This window comes from Gekko japonicus, unplaced genomic scaffold, assembly GCF_001447785.1.
Source record: "Gekko japonicus isolate JY-2015 unplaced genomic scaffold, Gekko_japonicus_V1.1 scaffold404, whole genome shotgun sequence".
Lineage (NCBI taxonomy): Eukaryota > Metazoa > Chordata > Lepidosauria > Squamata > Gekkonidae > Gekko > Gekko japonicus.
The window spans coordinates 782,793-802,266 of record NW_015174854.1 but is presented as its reverse complement, the minus strand read 5'-3'; the positions used below and the strand labels follow the sequence as shown (position 1 = coordinate 802,266).

Sequence of the window (19,474 nt, the reverse complement as noted above, 5' to 3'; positions counted from 1 at the left end):
TGCCACAGCGGCAAGGAAGAAACCACAGATCAGTGCTGGTGTCTCGAAAACGCCTCCAAAAGCTTGGTTAATGCAGAACAGTCAAAGAACCCTCTCATTTATTTTAATTTCAACACTTTTATTTTTTTCTGAATAAGTTAAGATTCCTTTTAAATTGTAGTCCATCATAAATATGAAGCAGCTTTGATAAAGCAAAATTTACATAAACTGACATGTTTTCTTTAGGCAGTTTGTACCTGTACCACAAATTACTCTCACTGGTTGTTTCTAAAGAGCTGTTAAGACTTCCTGCGATGCAGATACACACTCGTCACTATTCCGTGAATCTACAGTTCTTTTGCCGTGACTAGTCTCATCAAATCCTCAGGATTCATTTTGTAAAGCTGCTGTTGAATAGCTGATGCTCTTAACCCCCAAAGTTGATTAAGATGTGTGCACAAAATCTGGTGATGTTATCATGTGGAAGATTTATAAAAACAAAAAATACCCTTCCCCGCCATATTTTAAGCAGTCTTTATATAGAGATTTATAGAGATATATAGGTATGTATACATATGTGCATGATTCTTTCTTCCCTCTCCCAAGGTGTGAGCAAGTAATGAGCAAGATTTGTGCAGATTAAAGGTCTTCATCCATCAATGGAATTTCTAGAAAATAAAAGAAAGAGTTAATTGGGTTTTAATTGTGAATTCTCTGAAGGGAGGGCCTGAAATTTTAGTTAACTATAACATACCATTAACAGGACCATTGCTGCTAAAAGGTTAAGGCACTTAAGTGTCCATGGATTCAGGCAATCCATTTTTTCCATTGCATGGAAACCTGTGTTATCATAGAGAAGGTGTTTCATACAAATCAGCCAGATAAAAGCACCTTATAGCTGGCAGTGCCTTCAAGCAGTCCTTGGACTACCCCATGTTATGCCCAATCAATGTTCACCAATGTACTCAGGATCCCTCATGTGCTTAAAGTCTTCCATACATTCAAGGAAAATTTGGGGTCATGTTTATTAGCACACTGAAAGCAGTAGGCATTTAGTAAATCAAATGCTTAAGGCTGTCCAAGTGAGAAGTCCAATAATGGTTGGATTCTAAGAGTAATCCCGCTGCTTTTGATTTTGCTCTGCACAAAACTGCATAAACTTTTCTAAGACTTAAACTTAGCTAGGGTGTATCATATTTAGGGTAGCTGATCATGGTCTCACTCAAAATAGGGAGCTGACAGCAGTTGATTATGGCTTCAGTTTAACGCATTTAGCTGAGAAATCCAGAGCTACTCTGATGTGGAGTATTTTCTATCACTTTCTTCCATACCAAAGTGTGGCCACAGAAACTAGTCAGGGTTAATTAGGGCAGTTAGCTCCATTCTTTCCACATCTGCTGATGGCAGAGCTGATGCAGTGCTGAGACTCACCTGCTTCTCTCTTTATGATGTTAACACATAAGGTAGATTCTGATGGGCATAAAATACACTACAATCCAAGGTCTGAAATGGGAAAGTCAATGACAACCAGTAAGGCTTTGTGTGTGTGTGTGTTCTTGACAGAATAATGGAAAAGTAGGCAGATACTATGTTGAATGTTATTATGATTCCATTTGTGTGTTCCTCTTTTTTAAAAGTAGTCTAAAGAAATTGGGCATGTATGTTTCCAAGGCTGCCTTCATGCTCTAGGCATACGATGCAACCTGGATTCTCCACACATTTTGACAAATGTGTGATTCCCTGATGTATCTGAGAAAATGAGCCTAGGAGACCAGCAGGAAATGCTCAATTGTTTCCTTCACTACAAATATAACACTGTTTAATTAAATGCGGTTGATTGTAAGGGTTGTTGATTAACCTTAAGGTGTTCTTTGTGCCAAGAAGAAAGCTTGCCCTAATTGAGATGAGTTATAGTTAGACCATGAGTTGCACTGCACACCTTGTGCTTCAGAAGACAGAAATCAGTATTTGTAAGCATTCAGTTTGGTAGTACTTTTGAACTTGGAGGATGTAACAGTGGATAGGCGACCAGAGGCCGTTGTCCAGTGGCTCTGTTAACACTCTGTGGCTGCAAAGCCATATCCTTTGTGGGAAGGGAGCCACAGCTCAGTGCTAGAGCACATGCTTTGCATGCAAAAGGTCCTAGGTTCAATCCATGGCATCCTCTGTTAAAAGGAGCAGGCAGCATCTGATGGGAGAGACTCTTCTCTGCCTGAAGAGTTCCATAATTCAGGAATAGAAAATATTGGGCTAGACGGACCTTGGTATAAAGCTGCTTCATGTGCTCATACTCAACCCTCTTTCTGATAAGGAATTCTTACACAACCTCTTGGTGTAACTTGATGTGAGGTGGTAATTAAATCTAATGCAGTAAAGAATTTTTTTTTTAACATCAGAAGCAAAACATACAAAAAGCCAGGACACAAAAAGGCCAACTGTGAGACTAGGTTGCTTCTCCGATCTCATGATTTCTTCACACAAAGACTGACTAAAGAAAGCCCAATGTAATGTTCAAAAATCAAAATTACCATCTGCAATGTCAATGCTTGGGCTGGTGGATGCTACTTCCCCGGTGCTGCTGTTGATAGCATCAGTTCTCTCTGAGACGGGATGTGCTCCCACTTGACATACTGAAGATGTGTACAAACTTTGAAGGAGTTCAGAAGAGCCTGAAATGCTGTCACAGGTATCAAATTCAGCCGGCAACCTGTCCAGGTCTTCTGGACCAGGATAAGCTGGAGGGTTCTGATCATCTGCTTGTGAAACATACCCCTGGCCTGCAGGGGACATGCATGCAGGTGCCAAGCCATTCAAGCCACTGCTCACAGCTTCATCATAGGAAGGAAGCATGACAGGAACACCATCCACCACCACAAAGTCAGGGTCACTGCTGCAACTTTCCTGGGCACCTCTACATGGAGACAGAACAGAGAGTTTGGATAAGTAAATACCATGTTCTGGCAACAGACAAGCTTGTGTAACCATAGTGGTTTTTAATCACCTGAAATAGAGCTAATGCATCATTAATATTTACTTTAGAGATAAGTAGCAGGAGTCTGCTCAGACTGATAGTCATGTGCAATTTATCACAACTTCAACAAACCAAAGAACATTTCAGAGAAGGAAAGCAAGCAGCTGCATAGTACAGATAGTGAATTTTCTGTATTCCTCACTCTGACCATCAGCGTATGAAAAGATTTCCAGAATCCTGGGCACACAAATCCGGATGGGAAACCTTAGGGAAAGCAGTCATGGCACCACAGGTTATTTTCATTATATCCTGGAATCTCTACTGCTTATTAGTACCAGGTGTCTCTCCACTGAAAGCAAGCAGCAGACCGTGCAGTTTAAGTTAGAAATGAGAGCGAGTGACTGGTCACATGAGAGAAAGAGTCTTGCATTCATTCTGGGGTCTCAAAAACAGCCACATGAATCAGTTACCAACACTACCCAGGGGCAGCAGCAGGACTCTGTGGGTTTCCAAGGGAATACCTTCTGAAGGAAGAAAATTGTAAAGCAAGCACATTTTGATTTGATTAGATTTTAAGGTCCTGAAGATTAAAGGCACAATGCAGCCAAAATTAAGATCTTGAAACTCATTGAGTTAAGCATACAGTTAAGCATATGCTATATTGTGAAATCCTATGGGCCCCCTTAACAATGGTCATCCCTTAAACTGGCATAATGTCTTGAGATCTTATGTCACCCCCTTTCTCCACAGCTGCAATTTTTGGTAAAACCCATTACCCTTTCTCGGAACTTCAAAGTTCCAGAAGTGCCCAAAGGTTCAACAGGGTTACCGTACATGGTAAATCATGCAACACAGAGACCTGCAGCTGTGAAACAGGTGATGTTTTTTTTCAACAGCAGTAACAGAGTTCTGAAAAAAACCAATAATGATAGGTCGCCAACTTTCTGCTACAGCAGGGCTCCTGTATATTGGAAAGCTGCATGACAGACAGCAGAATAGCATGGGAGTGTTCCTATCACAACTCGCACCAGGCATTTTTAAATCTTATACAAACATCAAGTATGCTTCAAGGGCATATGCACCCAGCTAGGATGGAGAGTTGGCAAAGGAACAAAGGGATGCAGACTGATCCCTGATGCTGGTGGTTTTGCCAAAGCATTCTACATGATAACGTTAGAGTTTGAGAGCCTGAGCGAAATGCGTATTTACTCAGAGATGAGTTCCACATTATTCAGTAGGCTTACTTCTATGTAAATGTGTATAGCATTACCACCTGGTTGTGTCTGGCTAGTCCTGGAGGTGGTTGGCATGCACTGCCAAGTGCTCACAATCACAGAATTTGTGTTACCCATTGCCTTCACTGAGTTTACCTGCATGTTGGGTTTCAAGGGCCACAACTCCCCCCCCCCCCCCCACGGCCATGTCTTGTTAAAGCCAATACACAGTTACAACATATTGTTGTGGGGAGAGGGAGAGACCTGAGACACAGTTGCAGAAGTCAGACATGAGGCACAGGATATCCCTCCCTTGCTTTGTTCTAGCATCCCAAGCGGAATAGTGGTGCCTGCTGAGTGTAGGTGCTTATGGAGTATCTGAGATGGAGTACCCGAGAGGATTCTAGTAAGACAATGGCTAGCAATATGCTCTAACAATATTTATCTGCCTGCTGGTTTAGTGCTCTGTTTTGGTTCAAAGTCCCCTCTCCCTTAAGAATTTCAAGTGTTCATAACATGACTCCAGAGAAATGTAGCCCCACACCATGTGCCAAGTCATCTAAAGGTATGGGCATCTTGGCAGGAATTTATATCCAGCTGTTGGTATGCTATGACTGGAATCATATACTCTGCTGAAGCTGTGTAAGTGTATGAAGAGAGGAGAGGGTGGAACAGTCATTTTTGTCTCTCCAGTGACTTCAGTGGAAATGTAGTAACTTACCTTTGATAGCACATTTCCTGAGACAGAGACATACAGATTTTGGGGCCTCCTTCACAGAACTAGAGTATAGTGGATATGCTCCAAGTATGTAAATGAAGGTAACTTATAATAGGCATTTCCTAATTTGTACATATATTTTCTTGCTTTGTTAAAACATACATGGCAGATATACACAAACACAAACTAACCTTTAAAAAGATATCATTGGTACTTAGCAAAAAGGCCTAGCTATAAGGGATATAATTTTAAACCATTTTGACTCAGATACCATCTCCTAATAGTCTTGTAATTCATCTTCCCCAATTTTCTCATACATAAATACACCAGTATTTATGGCTCTCCCAACCTTCCTGCTTCAATGAAAAGTCTGTGACATATAGCTGCATGTTAAAATGGCTTAAACTGGACTGTCCTTTGGGGGATTGACGTTTGGTTTGGAGTATTCTGGTAATAATGAACAGAGCACAAGAGGAACACTGGTAGCAGTAAATGCCACAGATTTCTATGTTGTCAAAAGATTTTCTTCTGTATTTGGACAGGTTATGAGGCTGGCCACTGAACTACAAACATGGGGAGAAAAATGGATTGCAACTGAAAATGGCAGCCTCATGTTAAGTCTCTCCCTTCCCCTTGTAATGCATATTACAATTTATATCAAGATTGATGTTCTTTTCACTCTGAGGTTTCTGGCCACACATAATTGGCTGCTGCCTCTAGGGAAAACATTCAACACACTTGTTAGATTGCGCTAACAAAGGACATAGGAACATGAGTTAAATTATTCTGTATTCTACCAAAGGAGAGGAAGCATAATCTCCCCCAATAACATCAGGCTTCCATATATAAGATCCTACTATGCTATTTGAAAACTCCAGAAAGAACAAGTAGAACTAACCTTGGAAGGAAGTGTGCTTTGAATTTTGTCTGGAACATTCTGGCAAGAATAACTAACAGAAGCACCAGAAGAACACTGGTAGCAGTAAATGCCACAATCTTCCATGTTGTCAGGAGAGTTTCTTGTGTGTTTGGCCAGGTTTGCTCTGTGGCACAAAAGGACAATGAAAGACAGCCACATGTATTATGTAATAGTAATTCCATATTTATAATCAATCGACACAAAAACAGTTTCATTGGATAATAAAGTTATAATTCTTGTATTTTATTAGGCCCAAGCCAAACTTTTCCACATTCTCTCCACAGCTCTCATGCATAAATTGTCAGTATACTGTAAGGGATGGGACAAGATGACAGTCTATGAGACAATGTGGTAAAGATCATGCTGATCTGGGTGACAGCTAAATGTATCATATGACCCTGTCACCAGGCAGAGATTGCATCTCTCTTGCATCAGCCAGCATGATGCAACCATGAGTCAGCACTGGTCACTGATTGGTGCTGACACTGTATATAAGTCTGTATAGTACTTTAGAAGATGTTCACTCTGTGAATGCCTTGCTGCGGAGCACTCTGCCGGATTGGATGGTGATATTGGAGTTGGAGAGTGCTAAATGAACTGTGTATATTCTGTGTAAATAAATCCACTATAGATAGTCTGCACCAGCAACCTAGTACTTGTCGTTACTGGACGCTTCCCCACACCAACATAAATATGATGAACTTGCCTATCCCTTATATGTTATATGTTTTCAAGACTATGTGCAAAATCTCTCAAATTAAAACACAAACACACACACTCAAAGGCAAAATACAGTTTAACATTCAATAAGGTATTGTAAAAATACCAGAAAGGATCTAGGGTTATACAATCATATTTGGCTTAAATGCCTAACTTTCATATCAGTCTTGAATTCCTGGGTTTTTGGTTTTTACCTGTTTTGACACAGTATACTTGATACGAAGGAAACCATTCTCCATACTGGCAGGTGATATATTTGTAATCATTGGTGAGAGTATAGCCAGGATCACAATAGAACTCAACCACAGTTCCATGGTTGTAACGCTCACAAGGCCGCGGATGGCATATGTAATCTCCATGAGTCACCACAGGAGGTAGTGGACAAACTTAGACAATAAAAATAAGAAAGGTGAATTAGAATGATTTTAGTATTTCTATCCCATTTTCTCAAACAAGAGGCTCCCAAGGCTTCTTCCAACAACCCAGCATCAACAGAAATACATGGAAAGTGACATTGTATATAGCACCATATCATCCCAATACACAAACACATGCTTGAATATTAAGAACCAATATACCATCAAACAATGGCCTCTTATTCCTGTACAAGGATAATCTTTACTATTAAAATTATATTTTACTGCTGTCTTATTATTTATTATCTTGCATCGTATTATACTGCCTTGAAGATGGTTTCTGCAGTTTTACTATTAAGGATATTTTTACTGAAATGCTGCAATTTTAAACATTCTGATCTGCTCATGTTAATTAATCACCTTAGAAGTCAACTGGGCTGAGAGCATTGCACATAAACATTTGTATAATGAAGTAATGAAATAAAACTAGCATGACACAAAACAGATAATCATTGTACAATACAAAAACTATTACAATTGTGACTTTGTCTGGGTCAAGGTTAATTTCTAATAAATGACAAAGAAAAAGATTATGGCAATGTCTATTTCTGTTTTGTCTTTTATATTTTGAAATCAAATATTACTTATGCATGAAAAATTCAACATTTATTTCTTAAACATACATCCAAGCAACAGAATACGGACATTGCCTTTAACTGAAGTTCCAATAGTTTTCTAAAGATTTACTGAAACAAATCAGTTTCCTAGTAAATATTTCTGTACATAGTGGAATTTGCTATGTGCTATTATTCTGCTGAGCTATTCAGTCTTAAAAGATGTTGTTGTTAAAGTGCTGCACTCAATATGCCAGCAAATTTGGAAAATGCAACAGTTTAATGGATGGATACCTTTGTGAAGCCTTACAACAGTACTTCCTAATAGTACTACCCCCACCCCCCCTTAAATCTCTCTTTACTAAATGGGACAGTACAGGAGCCAAGTGAACAAGACATGAGATGGGAGATCAGTGAACAGATATCCTGACTTTTAAAACAAACTAACAAGTGCTAACACAACCCACATAATATTTGGTTTGAATTTCAGATCTTGCATTGTAATCCCAACCTGAATGTACCAAGCAATTTGCTAGAGAGATCCCAGGTTCCCTTTAGTGTTGTGGAAAACACATGGAATTCACTGCCACAGGAGGTGGTGGTGGCTGCAAGCATGGACAGCTTCAAGAGGGAACTAGATAAACACATGGAGCAGAGGTCCATCAGTGGCTATTAACCACAAGGTATAGATAGGGACTCTCAGTCTGGGGCAAGTGATGCATTTATATTCTTGATGCTTGGGGGGGGGGGCAACAGTGGAAGGGCTCCTAGTGTCATGGCCCCACTGCGGGACCTCCTGATGGCACCTCATATTTTTGGTCACTGTGTGACAAAGTGTTGGACTGGATGGGCCATTGGCCTGATCCAACACTGGCTTCTCTTATGTTCTTACACAGGGTTGCCAGGTGAGGCTGAAAAGCCAGTGGGGGACTTTCCAGGAGCCTCTGGGTGAGGGGAGGGAAGAAGCATGATTGAACCCCACAGGGAGTTCTGGCTGTCACATTTAAATAGGCAATTCTTTCAGTGGAGGGTGGTAAGCAGTGGGGTACCACAGGGATCAGTTCTCGGTCCAATGCTTTTTAACTTGTTTATTAATGATTTGGAGTTGGGAGTAAGCAGTGAAGTGGCTAAATTTGCAGAGGACACATAGTTGTTCGGGGTGGTGAGAACCAGGGAGGATTGTGAGGCACTCCAAAGGGATCTGTCGAGGGTGGGCGAGTGGGCGTCAACGTGGCAAATGGGATTCAATGTGGCCAAGTGAAAAGTGATGCACATTGGAGCAAAAAATCCGAACTCTAAATACACGTTGATGGGGTCCGAACTGGCAGAGACTGACCAAGAGAGAGATCTTGGAGTTGTAGTAGATAACTCACTGAAAATGTTGAGACAGTGTGCGACTGCAATAAAAAAGGCCAACGCTATGCTGTGGATTATTAGGAAGGGAACTGAAAACAAATCAGCCAGTATCATAATGCCCCTGTATAAATTGATGGTGTGACCTCATTTGGAGTACTGTGTACAGTTCTGGTCACCACATCTCAAAAAGGATATTATAGCATTGGAAAAAGTGAAGAAAAGGGCAACTAGAATGATAAAAGGGTTGGAACACTTTCCCTATGAAGAAAGGTTAAAGCGCTTGGGGCTCTTTAGCTTGGAGAAACGATGGCTGAGGGGTGACATGACCAAGGTTTATAAGGTTATGCATGGGATAGAGCAGGCAGAGAAAGAAGTACTTTTCTCCCTTTCTCACAATACAAGAACTTGTGGGCACTCAATGAAATTGCTAAGCAGTCGGGTTAGAACGGATAAAAGGAAGTACTTCTTCACCCAAAGAGTGATTAACACATGGAATTCACTGCTACAGGAGGTGGAGGTGGCTACAAGCATGGACGGCTTCAAGAGGGAATTAGATAAACATATGGAGCACAGGTTCATCAGTACCTATTAACCACAAGGTACAGATAGGAACTCTCAGTCTGGGGCAAGTGATGCACTGTATTCTTGGTCCTTGGGGGGGGGGGCAACAGTGGGAGGGCTTCTAGTGTCCTGGCCCCACTGCTGGCACCTGGTATTTTTGGCCACTGTGTTGGACGGGATGGGCCATTGGCCTGATCCAACATTGGCTTCTCTTATTTTCTTAAAGGGACTGCATTCCTTTTAAAAGCCTTCCCTCCATTGGAAATAATGGAGGATGGGGGGCACCTTCTTTTGGGGCTCAAAAAACTGGACCCCCTGGTCCAATCTTTTTGAAGTTTCAGAAGTTTTTTCGAGGAGAGGCACCAAATGCTATGCTGAAAATTTGGTAGCTCTACTGCAAAAAACAGCCCCCCCCCCGGAAGCACCAGATACCGATGGATTGATCCTCCATTATACCCTAAGGGGACCAATCTCCATAGGGTATAATGGAGTGCCTAGTGGACATTCCTCCCACCCACTTTCTGATAACCCTGAAGAAGGGGGAGGGCCTCCAAACTAGGGGATCCCCTACCCCCAAATGGGGATTGGCAACCCTAGCACCACATGATGAAATGCAATACAGATATAATGGTCTATACAGCCTGAGTGGAGAAGAAGGAATCTCATAGTATAGATTGGGAACCATTCTTTTCCTCTGGTTAGGGTGCACATCACTCTCAGAGAACATCACAGAGAATTGGTAAGTCTTCTTCCTTTCCTTTCCACCCAGAGTATGCTCACTGTTTTTCAGATTACAGCTAGCTAGAAGGTACATGATACAGCAGGTCCTGTTCTGGTCAGTGCTGAGATGGTAACCTCTGTGCTGCCTTGAGTCCCATGGTTTTCAACAGTGCTGTGGCTATCCTGACCTCCATTTACCACACTGGACAAAACTACGAAATATATAAATCAAGCTACTTAATTTTTTCTCATGTCTCTATGATAACATTACACAAACCATACGATACACATTAGACTGTTAATATGTCTACTTTCTTCAATCTACTACACTAACAGCTTTCTAGAATCCACACACCCAGGAAGAAAGTGAAGATGCTAGGTCATTCTTCCAGTTTTTGGCGACTCGCAAGTGGGTGCACTCCATTGTTGCTCTGATGTGAGCGGCCCGCAAACTTGCCAATGGGGAGGGGGTCCAAGTTGATCTTGGACCCCTGCGACCCTTTGCAGGAGGGTTGCAGCCTGGGGCATGAGAGGTGCCTCTCCCAAGGCGGAATGCCAAGAGATTGAGGCGCCTCTTTGCCACAATAGGTCCTTGCGGCACAGAGTCAGCAATGGCACCTAGAGGTGCACATCAGACTGAGCGTGCAAGAGATCCACCAAAACCAATCTTCCCTACTGCTTAAACAAATGCAAGTAAGAATGGGAGTAAACTTACCATTTAGCGAGCTGCCATTTGAACGTTGGGAGTAAAGCTGCCCCAGCCCCAAATAAGCGGAAGGGGGGGACCCCACGTCCAAAGAACTGAGTTAAAAGTGGGAGGCGGGGGCGGCTTGAAAAGAGCGGATGCTGACGGAGTGCGGTATGGATTAGCTAGAACGATATTTTCAGACTTTAAGAGACTTTTCAAAACTTCTTACTAACTATAAACAATGAAACAGCGCTTGGAGAAAATGGCAGCGAAAGTGAAACTTACAGAAGCAGCCAGCACATCGTCTCTGGCTTTTAAACCGGAAGCAACTATAGACTTCTCCAAAATGATTGCTGCAGCCTTGCGCCCTCTAGTGGACCAGCTGACCATGCTTAACCAGAAATTTGACACGTTGCACAAGGAACTTCAAGCAAAAACAGAGAAGATCACCAAGAAGCTGAAGAAAGTTGATCTTAAGTCCAAGGAGTTTGGACAAAGATTGGAGGTGGTGGAAAAGGATAAAATCTCTGAGAATCATCAACTGTTACTTCTCCAAATGGAAAAATCAGCATATGTCCTGAGATTTCAGAACATTCTAGAGCAGAAAGGAGAGGACCTGAAGGAGATTTTAAGTAAGGAACTACCCCCTGTGGTAGGCTTAACAGTGAAAGTGTTACAAAGCAACATGGATATGATATATCGTACATATCCAGAATATATAAAGAAAAATAAGTTTCCTGGGGAAATATTTGTCAAATTCTCAAAAAGATCAACAAGAGACTTGATTCTGAAAGCAACAAGCAGAAATGTTTTGAAAATCCAAGGAAAACAAGTCAAAACCTTAAAAGACATTCCATTTGAGATCAGAAAAAGAAGACAATACAGAGACTTGGAATTGTTTTTGCAAAAGCATAACACCCCTTACAGATGGATAACACCGGAAGGCCTTATTTTCAACTTCAACAGGAAGAAAGAAAAGATTGACTCTGTTCTTAAAGCAAAAAAATTTCTTGAGCAACAACAACAAGATAAAGATGGACCTGAGAAATTGGAGGACGATAAAGATGCCGAAAAAGAAGATGAAAAGGAAGAAAGTTCTAAGAACTCCTGGTCAGCTGAATCCTTAGACTCTGAAGCAGAATTAGGGGCTATGGCTCCTAAGCCTCCTAAAAATAAAAGGGAGTTTGAAAAGAAACGTAAAGGAAGAAATAAGTATAATAATGTAACTCTGACTGTCTGATACCTACTATCAATCAATAACTTTAAGCTAAGAAGCATACACTTTAGTCAAATCTGTTTTTGAATGCTCGCTTTATTCTCTACAATTTTATTGCAATGACTCTCATGTATTACCGTTTTGATATTATGGAAACACCGATTAATTCAAAATATGCATTAATGATGTCTTGTTACTCGTAGTTTTAGGTTGTTCCCTTCCCCCAACCCCATAGAGGTTTAGTTTAGAAAATGCAATAATTTTTTTTTTTTTTTAAAAAGATGCTAGGATATCTGTATTGTTTGTTTACACATTAAGCTACCTTATACTGAGTCAAAGCAAAGTCAGTTTTACCAGCTTGTAAGGGGCTCTCCAGGGCTGCAGGATGAAGCATTTCATGTCATGTGCTACCTGATCCTCTTTTTTAAAAAAAATACAGATGCCAGAGATTGAACGCAGGACCATTGGCACGCAAAGCAGATGCTCTACCATTGAGCTATGGCCCCTCTCCCAATGATAAAACAACTGTATTGTGGAACAGCCAGGCCCTGGAGACAGCTCTGATTCCTCTGATGAACAACTGGATTCCGTGCCTATCAGCCACCAGCCAGCTGCAGCTGAGCAATCAGAAGAGGAATCACAGTTAGAAGGCTATGAGGTGCATGTTTCATCCCCCTGCCTGGAGCTGACAGTTCAGGGCCAGCCAGCTGCGTTATCTCCTCCAGGATCCCCAGGTCCGCAAGAGCAATGTCAGTGCAGGTGTAGAGGGGATTTACAGTCCCGACGCAGGTCAGCACACCTCAGAGCTCAGCACCAGCAATCAGTTGCAGAGGAAGGAGAAACATCACCAGAGGAGATGTGAAGCAGCTGTCGCAGGCATGACGTAGGGATCGAAGTGTATAAAAGCATGGAGGAGGAGCCCTTCAGCAGGGCTTCAACATGTTCCCTTAGACAATGACTTGCTGCTGCTGTATTGGACTTGCTTTTCAGAAAACTGACCTTGGCCTGCTTAGACAGCTCTTGTACAATTTACGGACTTTGTTTATTAAACTCTGGCATCCTACCTCTGATAACCAGCTCCCGTTATCTGCCTGAGTTAACTCTGCATACACCGGGCACCTGCCTGAAGCAGAATAAATGATATGATAACTGTTTATAACATGTCTTACTTACCTGCCTGTCAAATGACACTCAACGAAATGTGTAATTAAATAATGTATGTATGGCAAGAAGACTATTAGCAACAGGACTATCAACTACAGTGAATACTGTCTTTTCACAGGAACATTATATGTGCCCACCAGATCACTCAGTTTTAATAAGGGCTATTAACTGTGAGTTAAAATGGCAACTTCTATAATTTAGTCTGATTCTACGCTTGAATTCTAGTAAGACTAATAAAATCCTGGGGTCACTGGGACTTTTTTTGCTTTGCCAAAACACAGCTCTGTGAAAAAAATAACAGATCTAGAATATCTAGAATATCTAGAATATCTAGAATATCAGCAGATGCCTCTCCATCACCAAGCAATCACAGCCAAAACTCTTGTCTTGTGAAATAAAGGCCTCCCAACAAGGGGGAAACTGACTCCTGGCACCCCCTGCTAGAAATTAAATACTGGTAGTTTCCAATATTACACATTAGATCAATTATAACCACAGTTTCAAAATTAAAATCAATGTATTAAAAGGCAAAAAATATGGTCTGGTGCATCTCTTGTTCAAGCAGCAGAAGCAAGTTAAAGAGTTTGCTGCACCCAAGCCAAAGTAATTCCATTTAACTAGGCTCCAGTCTTGATTTTCTATTGCTAGAGTTTTAATGTTAATAAATGAACTTGTGTTAGTTAAAAGGGTCATTTCCCTTCTGAAAAAGGAGCAAAGGAGTTCACTGCTCCCCTCTATGGACTGCAGTGTTTATTTCATGCTTCTATTATGCAGTGAAGACCTATCACCCAGATATAAATAATGCACGCACCAATGCACAACAGCAGATTTTGCCACAGAAATTACAATTCAGTAACTTCTCCCCATGCATCTAGTAACATGAATAATGTATTTCAAAAGTAATTTTTTTTTGCTGGAAAAAAGCACAAGACATTAAATGAAGCTTCAAGAGAAACTGATTATAATGTGCAACTCTGTCTATTCCACATGCCCTAGAGAGATGGCTTTGTTTGCATTTTCACTAGGCAAGGCTTTATAAATTATAATAATTTGAAACTAGAGCACGTAATTCAGACAGAAAGCAATATTCTGCATCTTTTCCAAGCTGGACTGGACTCAGGGGAAAGCCAAATGATTCATTAGGAAGTCAGCAAAAGGTCTGAAATGCTTGCCTTGTTTGGCTTTAAAGAACACGCCTCTAAATGGGATGGAATCAAGGGAAGGAAACTGCCTACACGCACTAAAGTCATCTCTCTTAATGAGCAAATCTCTGACAAGAATAATCTTAACTGATTAGGGGACAGTATTATTTGCTGTCTCCAGCCATTCCTCTGCTTTTCTATCTAAACATCTTTGTACTTTTGGATTCATAGCAGCAAGTCAGGTAATGGATTCTCAGAAAATGGGTCAATATGGAACACTCATCCTACAGCAAGAAACATGAAAAGATTTCCACCAGAGAGAGAACAACTGCTTTAAGAAGCAAAATTTCAGATCTACTGTAAACACCACCTGCCACTGTCCCTATTATTCAGAAACTCCAATGCATTAATAATATTAGGGATCAACCCCAGTAATTTGGAACTAAGAGACACCACAACTCGGGCATCTAGAAAATGGCCTTGTAGCAATTAAAAACAGCATGCAAAAGACAGAAGTTTGGATCCACTATATTTCGTTGACAGAATCATTTCTGCCAGTATAAAGCATGCTTTCTTATGCCCCCCTCCCACTACTGTGCAAAATGCCCCCCTACAATGCTGCTCCCGCCTCAGGAGGGGGGACACTTTGGTCTGCCTCAGGAGGGAGCATGTGAGAAAGTCACTCATGATGGGTAGGAATGTTCTGTCTGCAGAAATAGTTCAGTGGATCCAAACGAGAAACCCAATAAGATGCTAGCAGAGGAAATGTTTTCTCTGAACAAGGACTACATTTGCTCCATACTCTGTCAACGTACCCTGCATTTTTAAAATTTACACTACTAACAAAGGTGCATGTCATATTAGGGTATAAGCTTTTGTGAGCTTTCAAGTATATACCCTGGGAAATTTTGTTGGTCTTTAAGTACTATTGGACTCAAATTTCCTTTTACTACTGCCCACATGAAACTACAGATTCTGTATGGCATGATAAGGAAATATCACCTTATCTTCACTGCACTCCAGATACTTTATCCTCATCGCACTCTAAATATCCTTCTACTAGTTAAGGTCAAGGTTTCCCTTGCTTGAAAGCCAGTCAAATCTGACTCTATGGGGTGGTGCTCTTCTCCATTTCCAAGCCAAAGAGCCAGCACTGTCCGAAGACATCTTTGTGGTCATGTGGCTGGCATGACTAGATGCCGAGGCGCACGGAACACTGTTACCTTCCCACCAAAGTGGTACCTATTTATCTACTTGCAATTTCTTCCTTTCGAACTGCTAGGTTGGCAGGAGCTAGGACCAGAGATGGGAGCTCACTCGTTCATGCGGCACTAGGGTCTTGAACTGCCGAACTACCGGCCTTCCAGTCTGCAGTCCAGCGTTTTAACCTCTGAGCCACCACGGCCCCTCATCCTTCTATTAAAGGTAAAGATTCCCTTGCTCGAAAGCCAGTCGAATCCGACTCTAGGGTTGCGGTGCTCATCTCCATTTTAAAGCCGAAGAGCCAGCGCTGTCCAAAGACGTTTCCGTGGTCATGTGGCCGGCATGACTAAATACCAAGGCGCACGGAACGCTGTTACCTTCCCACTGAAGTGGTACCTATTTATCTACTTGCAATTTCTTGCTTTCGAACTGCTAGGTTGGCAGGAGCTGGAACCAGAGACGGGAGCTCACTCCGTCATGCGGCACACTCGGGTCTCGAACTGCTGAACTACCGACCTTCCACAGCCTGCAGCGTCTTAATCACTTGAGCCACCGCAGCTCCCTCATCCTTCTATTACACAAGGGTAAAAAAGCAGCCAAACAATAACCTGCCTAATCTGTAAATACAAAGCCAGATAAACATTAAAAAACAGAAGTTGAGGGATGCTCAAACCAGTAGGATACATTGAAAAGGCCACAACAGAAATGTCATAGCTATTGACATATTTTATGTATGTAACAGCACTGTATATATGTAACAACAGCAAATGAGTAAGGATGAGGTTTAAAGAGTTCTTCCATTACGGAAAAATCCATTATGGAAAAATGATACATGCACAGGACTACTTGCATGGATTCTCCCGTCTATTTTAATGGAAGGAAAATATTACATATACAAACAGGGCTCTTTTTGTAGAAAAAGTCCAGCAGGGACTCATTAGTATATTAGGCCACACCCCAACAGCACAGCTCATTAGCATATTAGGCCACACCCCCATAGAGCACAAACAATCCTGACTCCCCTTTCCAAATATGAATCAACCTGGTACCCAATATTTTTTTACTTAATAACACATGACATACTTCCTTCCAATTCTCATTACCACAAATGGTTGACGGTGTGAAGCATTCCTAGGGAACCCCTTTTTGGATAGAGGCCAGAGCTCAGCAAAAGTCCAGTGGCACCTTACAAACAAAATTTGTGGCAGGGATGAGCTTTTGTGACTCATGAAAGCTCAGACTCTGCCACAAATTTTGCTAGTCTTTACGATGCTATTGGACTCTTGCTCTTTTTTGCTACTACAAACATAATAACACAGCTACCCGGCTTAATCTGAGTCCAGAGACAGATTCGGGTGGGTGGCTGTGTTGGTCTGAAGCAACAGAACAAAGTCTGATTCCAGTGGCACTTTTAAGACCAACAGTGTTTTATTCTGAGTATAAGCTTTCCTGTGCATGCATGGGAAAGCTTATACCCAGAAGAATTAAACTTTGTTGGTGCCACGGGATTCAAACTTTGTTTTGAGTCTAGGGAACGCAGAGAGGATTGTACCGTTACAGGATGCATGGGGGGGGGGGGAACAGGTTCTGACTTTCAGACAACCTCTCCCCACAAGTCCAAAGAGCCACCCACCAGGGAGAAAAGCGTGGCGCTACTCTGACCGACAGCAGCTCTCCAGTGCAGAGGACTTGACCTACTACCTGATCTTTTGAGTCCAGTGGCACATTTAAGACCAACAAGGTTTTATTCTTCTTCTTTGTGTGTGAACATGAAAGCTTATACCTTGAATAAAACTTTGTTGGTCTTAAAGGTGCCACTGAACTCAAACTTTGTTCCGCTGCTTCAGACCAACACAGCTACCCACCTGATTCTACCTGATCTTTGTAACTGGAGATGCCAGTGACTGAACATGCACCCTTCTGCACAGACAAAGGTACAGGAGTTGCAGCAGGGCCACCACGGGCTTCAGTGCTTCTGGTGCTTGGTCAGGCTGCCTCCTCCTGCTGCCACTGTCCCCTTCTTGTTCGTCCCCCGCACCCATGTGGAGCCAGCGCTCGAGCAGCGGTGACGGCACCCACTCCCTCCAGCACCACTCAAAGTCCTAGTCCTCGTACTCCCAGTGCTTGGATAGGATGCCGCTTCTACCAAGGGCTGACAGGAGGCGCCTCTCGAGGAGGGGGAGGGGCGGGCTTGGAAGCCAGCCGGAACGCCATTCTGGTGCGTTCTGGCCCCAAAACAGCCCTGTATACAAATGGGTGGAATCCAAGAAAATTACACTCCTACATTGAAGTAAATAAGGCTGCTAGGAAGGGAAGGTTGTACCAGGGCTTCATTGCCTAAGGATTACACTGTCAAGACATTTAACCAAAAATCAACAGTGAAGAATACATCAGGCCACACCACTGATGTGCACAATGGCAGATCAGGCATTCCACACAACTAATAGCCTGCCTCTTGAGTACAGAAACTTAGCTTCTTGCTATGCTGAGGCTGTACTTACATGTTCTGCAGTACTGGTAAATAAATTGCTCAAGCAAATACTACCCTGAAATCCCAAACAATTTCTTGCTATTTCTCTTGCTGTTATTGAGTGTCAGAAGATAGAGAAGTTTAGATTCTGTTACAGTTTTAGGGAGTATATACAAAACATACATAGTGAATAAAAAAGCAGAACATTGTTGTCCCTGCTTAAAAAGGGACAGATAGGCCCAAAACAAAATAGTGGTGCTCCAATCTTCTTTTTGAGCATTCAATTTATTTAATAGAATCTGTGGTGGCTCAGAGGTTAAGACACTGAGCTGTAGACCGAAAGGTAGGCAGCTCGGCAGTTTGAGACCCTAGTGCCGCATGACCGAGTGAGCTCCCATCTCTGGCCCCAGCTCCTGCCAACCTAGCAGTTTGAAAGCAAGAAATTGCAAGTAGATAAATAGGTACTGCTTCAGTGGGAAGGTAACAGCATTCCGTGCGCCTTGGCATCTAGTCATGCTGGCCACATGACCACGGAGATGTCTTCGAACAGCACTGGCTCTTTGGCTTGGAAACAGATGAGCACCACCCCCTAGAGTTGAATTCGACTGGCTTTCGAGCAAGGGAAACCTTTACCTACCTAAAAAACATAGTCTACTAGATTTTTGAAAATAAAAGGCTATAATTTCTGATTTTGATATCAATGTAATTTTACAATATTTTGTAAAATTTTACATATAATTTTGCAGGCATTAGGTGGGGCTATGGGGTAGCAAGTATATTTTGGCCCAAACTGTTATTCCATTCCTACCACTTTATTCTTAAATAGATGTAGGAAGAGGCATTTAAGAGTAGTAACTGCAGAAATGTAATGAAGACAAAGCAAGAGTATCTTCATAGTGAAATACACTATAGTATTAAAATGCACCAAACAGACTGCTTTCCTTCACTCACACCCTCCCTTTCTAACACACTGAGAAAGAATACAGACTTCTGGACGCTGGATGGTCAGGACAAAACCAGAAGTTCATGGATCAGATCTCCTCTGTTTAACTCTTTCTTTGTGCCATTTTTCTAAGCTAAATCCTCCCCCCAAATGCCACGTGCTCCACAAGGGAAATAAAGGTCCAATGCACTATACAAAGTCAATATGGTATAGATCTGGGAGACCCAGGTTCAAATCCTCATTCTGCCATGGAAACTCACTGGGTGACCCTAGGCCAATCACAAACTCTCAGCCTAATTTACTTTACAGGGTTGCTGTGATTATAAAATGGAGGGAAAAGATATGTAAGGTGCTATGGATCCCCATTGTGGAGAAAGGTGGAGTATAAATGAAATAAATAATAAGTGAATAAAATGGAGCTGAAAATGATGTAAGCCATTTTGAGTCCCCACTGGGAGAAAAGGCAGAAGATATACTACATTTTTATCCTACCCTTCCTTCAAGAAGCCCAGAACTCCAT

At 42.0% G+C, this 19,474-nt stretch overlaps 1 protein-coding gene across 1 annotated transcript in view; it reads right to left on the bottom strand.

Moving 5' to 3' along the window:
* Positions 1–263: 263 nt before the first annotated feature.
* SUSD4 (sushi domain containing 4) overlaps positions 264–19,474 on the bottom strand; it is a 138,189-nt gene continuing 118,978 nt past the window's right edge. Inside the window, exons 5-8 of the mRNA XM_015424591.1 lie at positions 6,716–6,907; positions 5,781–5,925; positions 2,508–2,890; positions 264–647 (exon numbers count right to left, since the gene is read on the bottom strand). Of these exons, the coding sequence (XP_015280077.1) occupies positions 619–647; positions 2,508–2,890; positions 5,781–5,925; positions 6,716–6,907 (749 nt within the window). The 3' untranslated portion in view covers positions 264–618. The remainder of the gene's footprint in view (positions 648–2,507; positions 2,891–5,780; positions 5,926–6,715; positions 6,908–19,474) is intronic.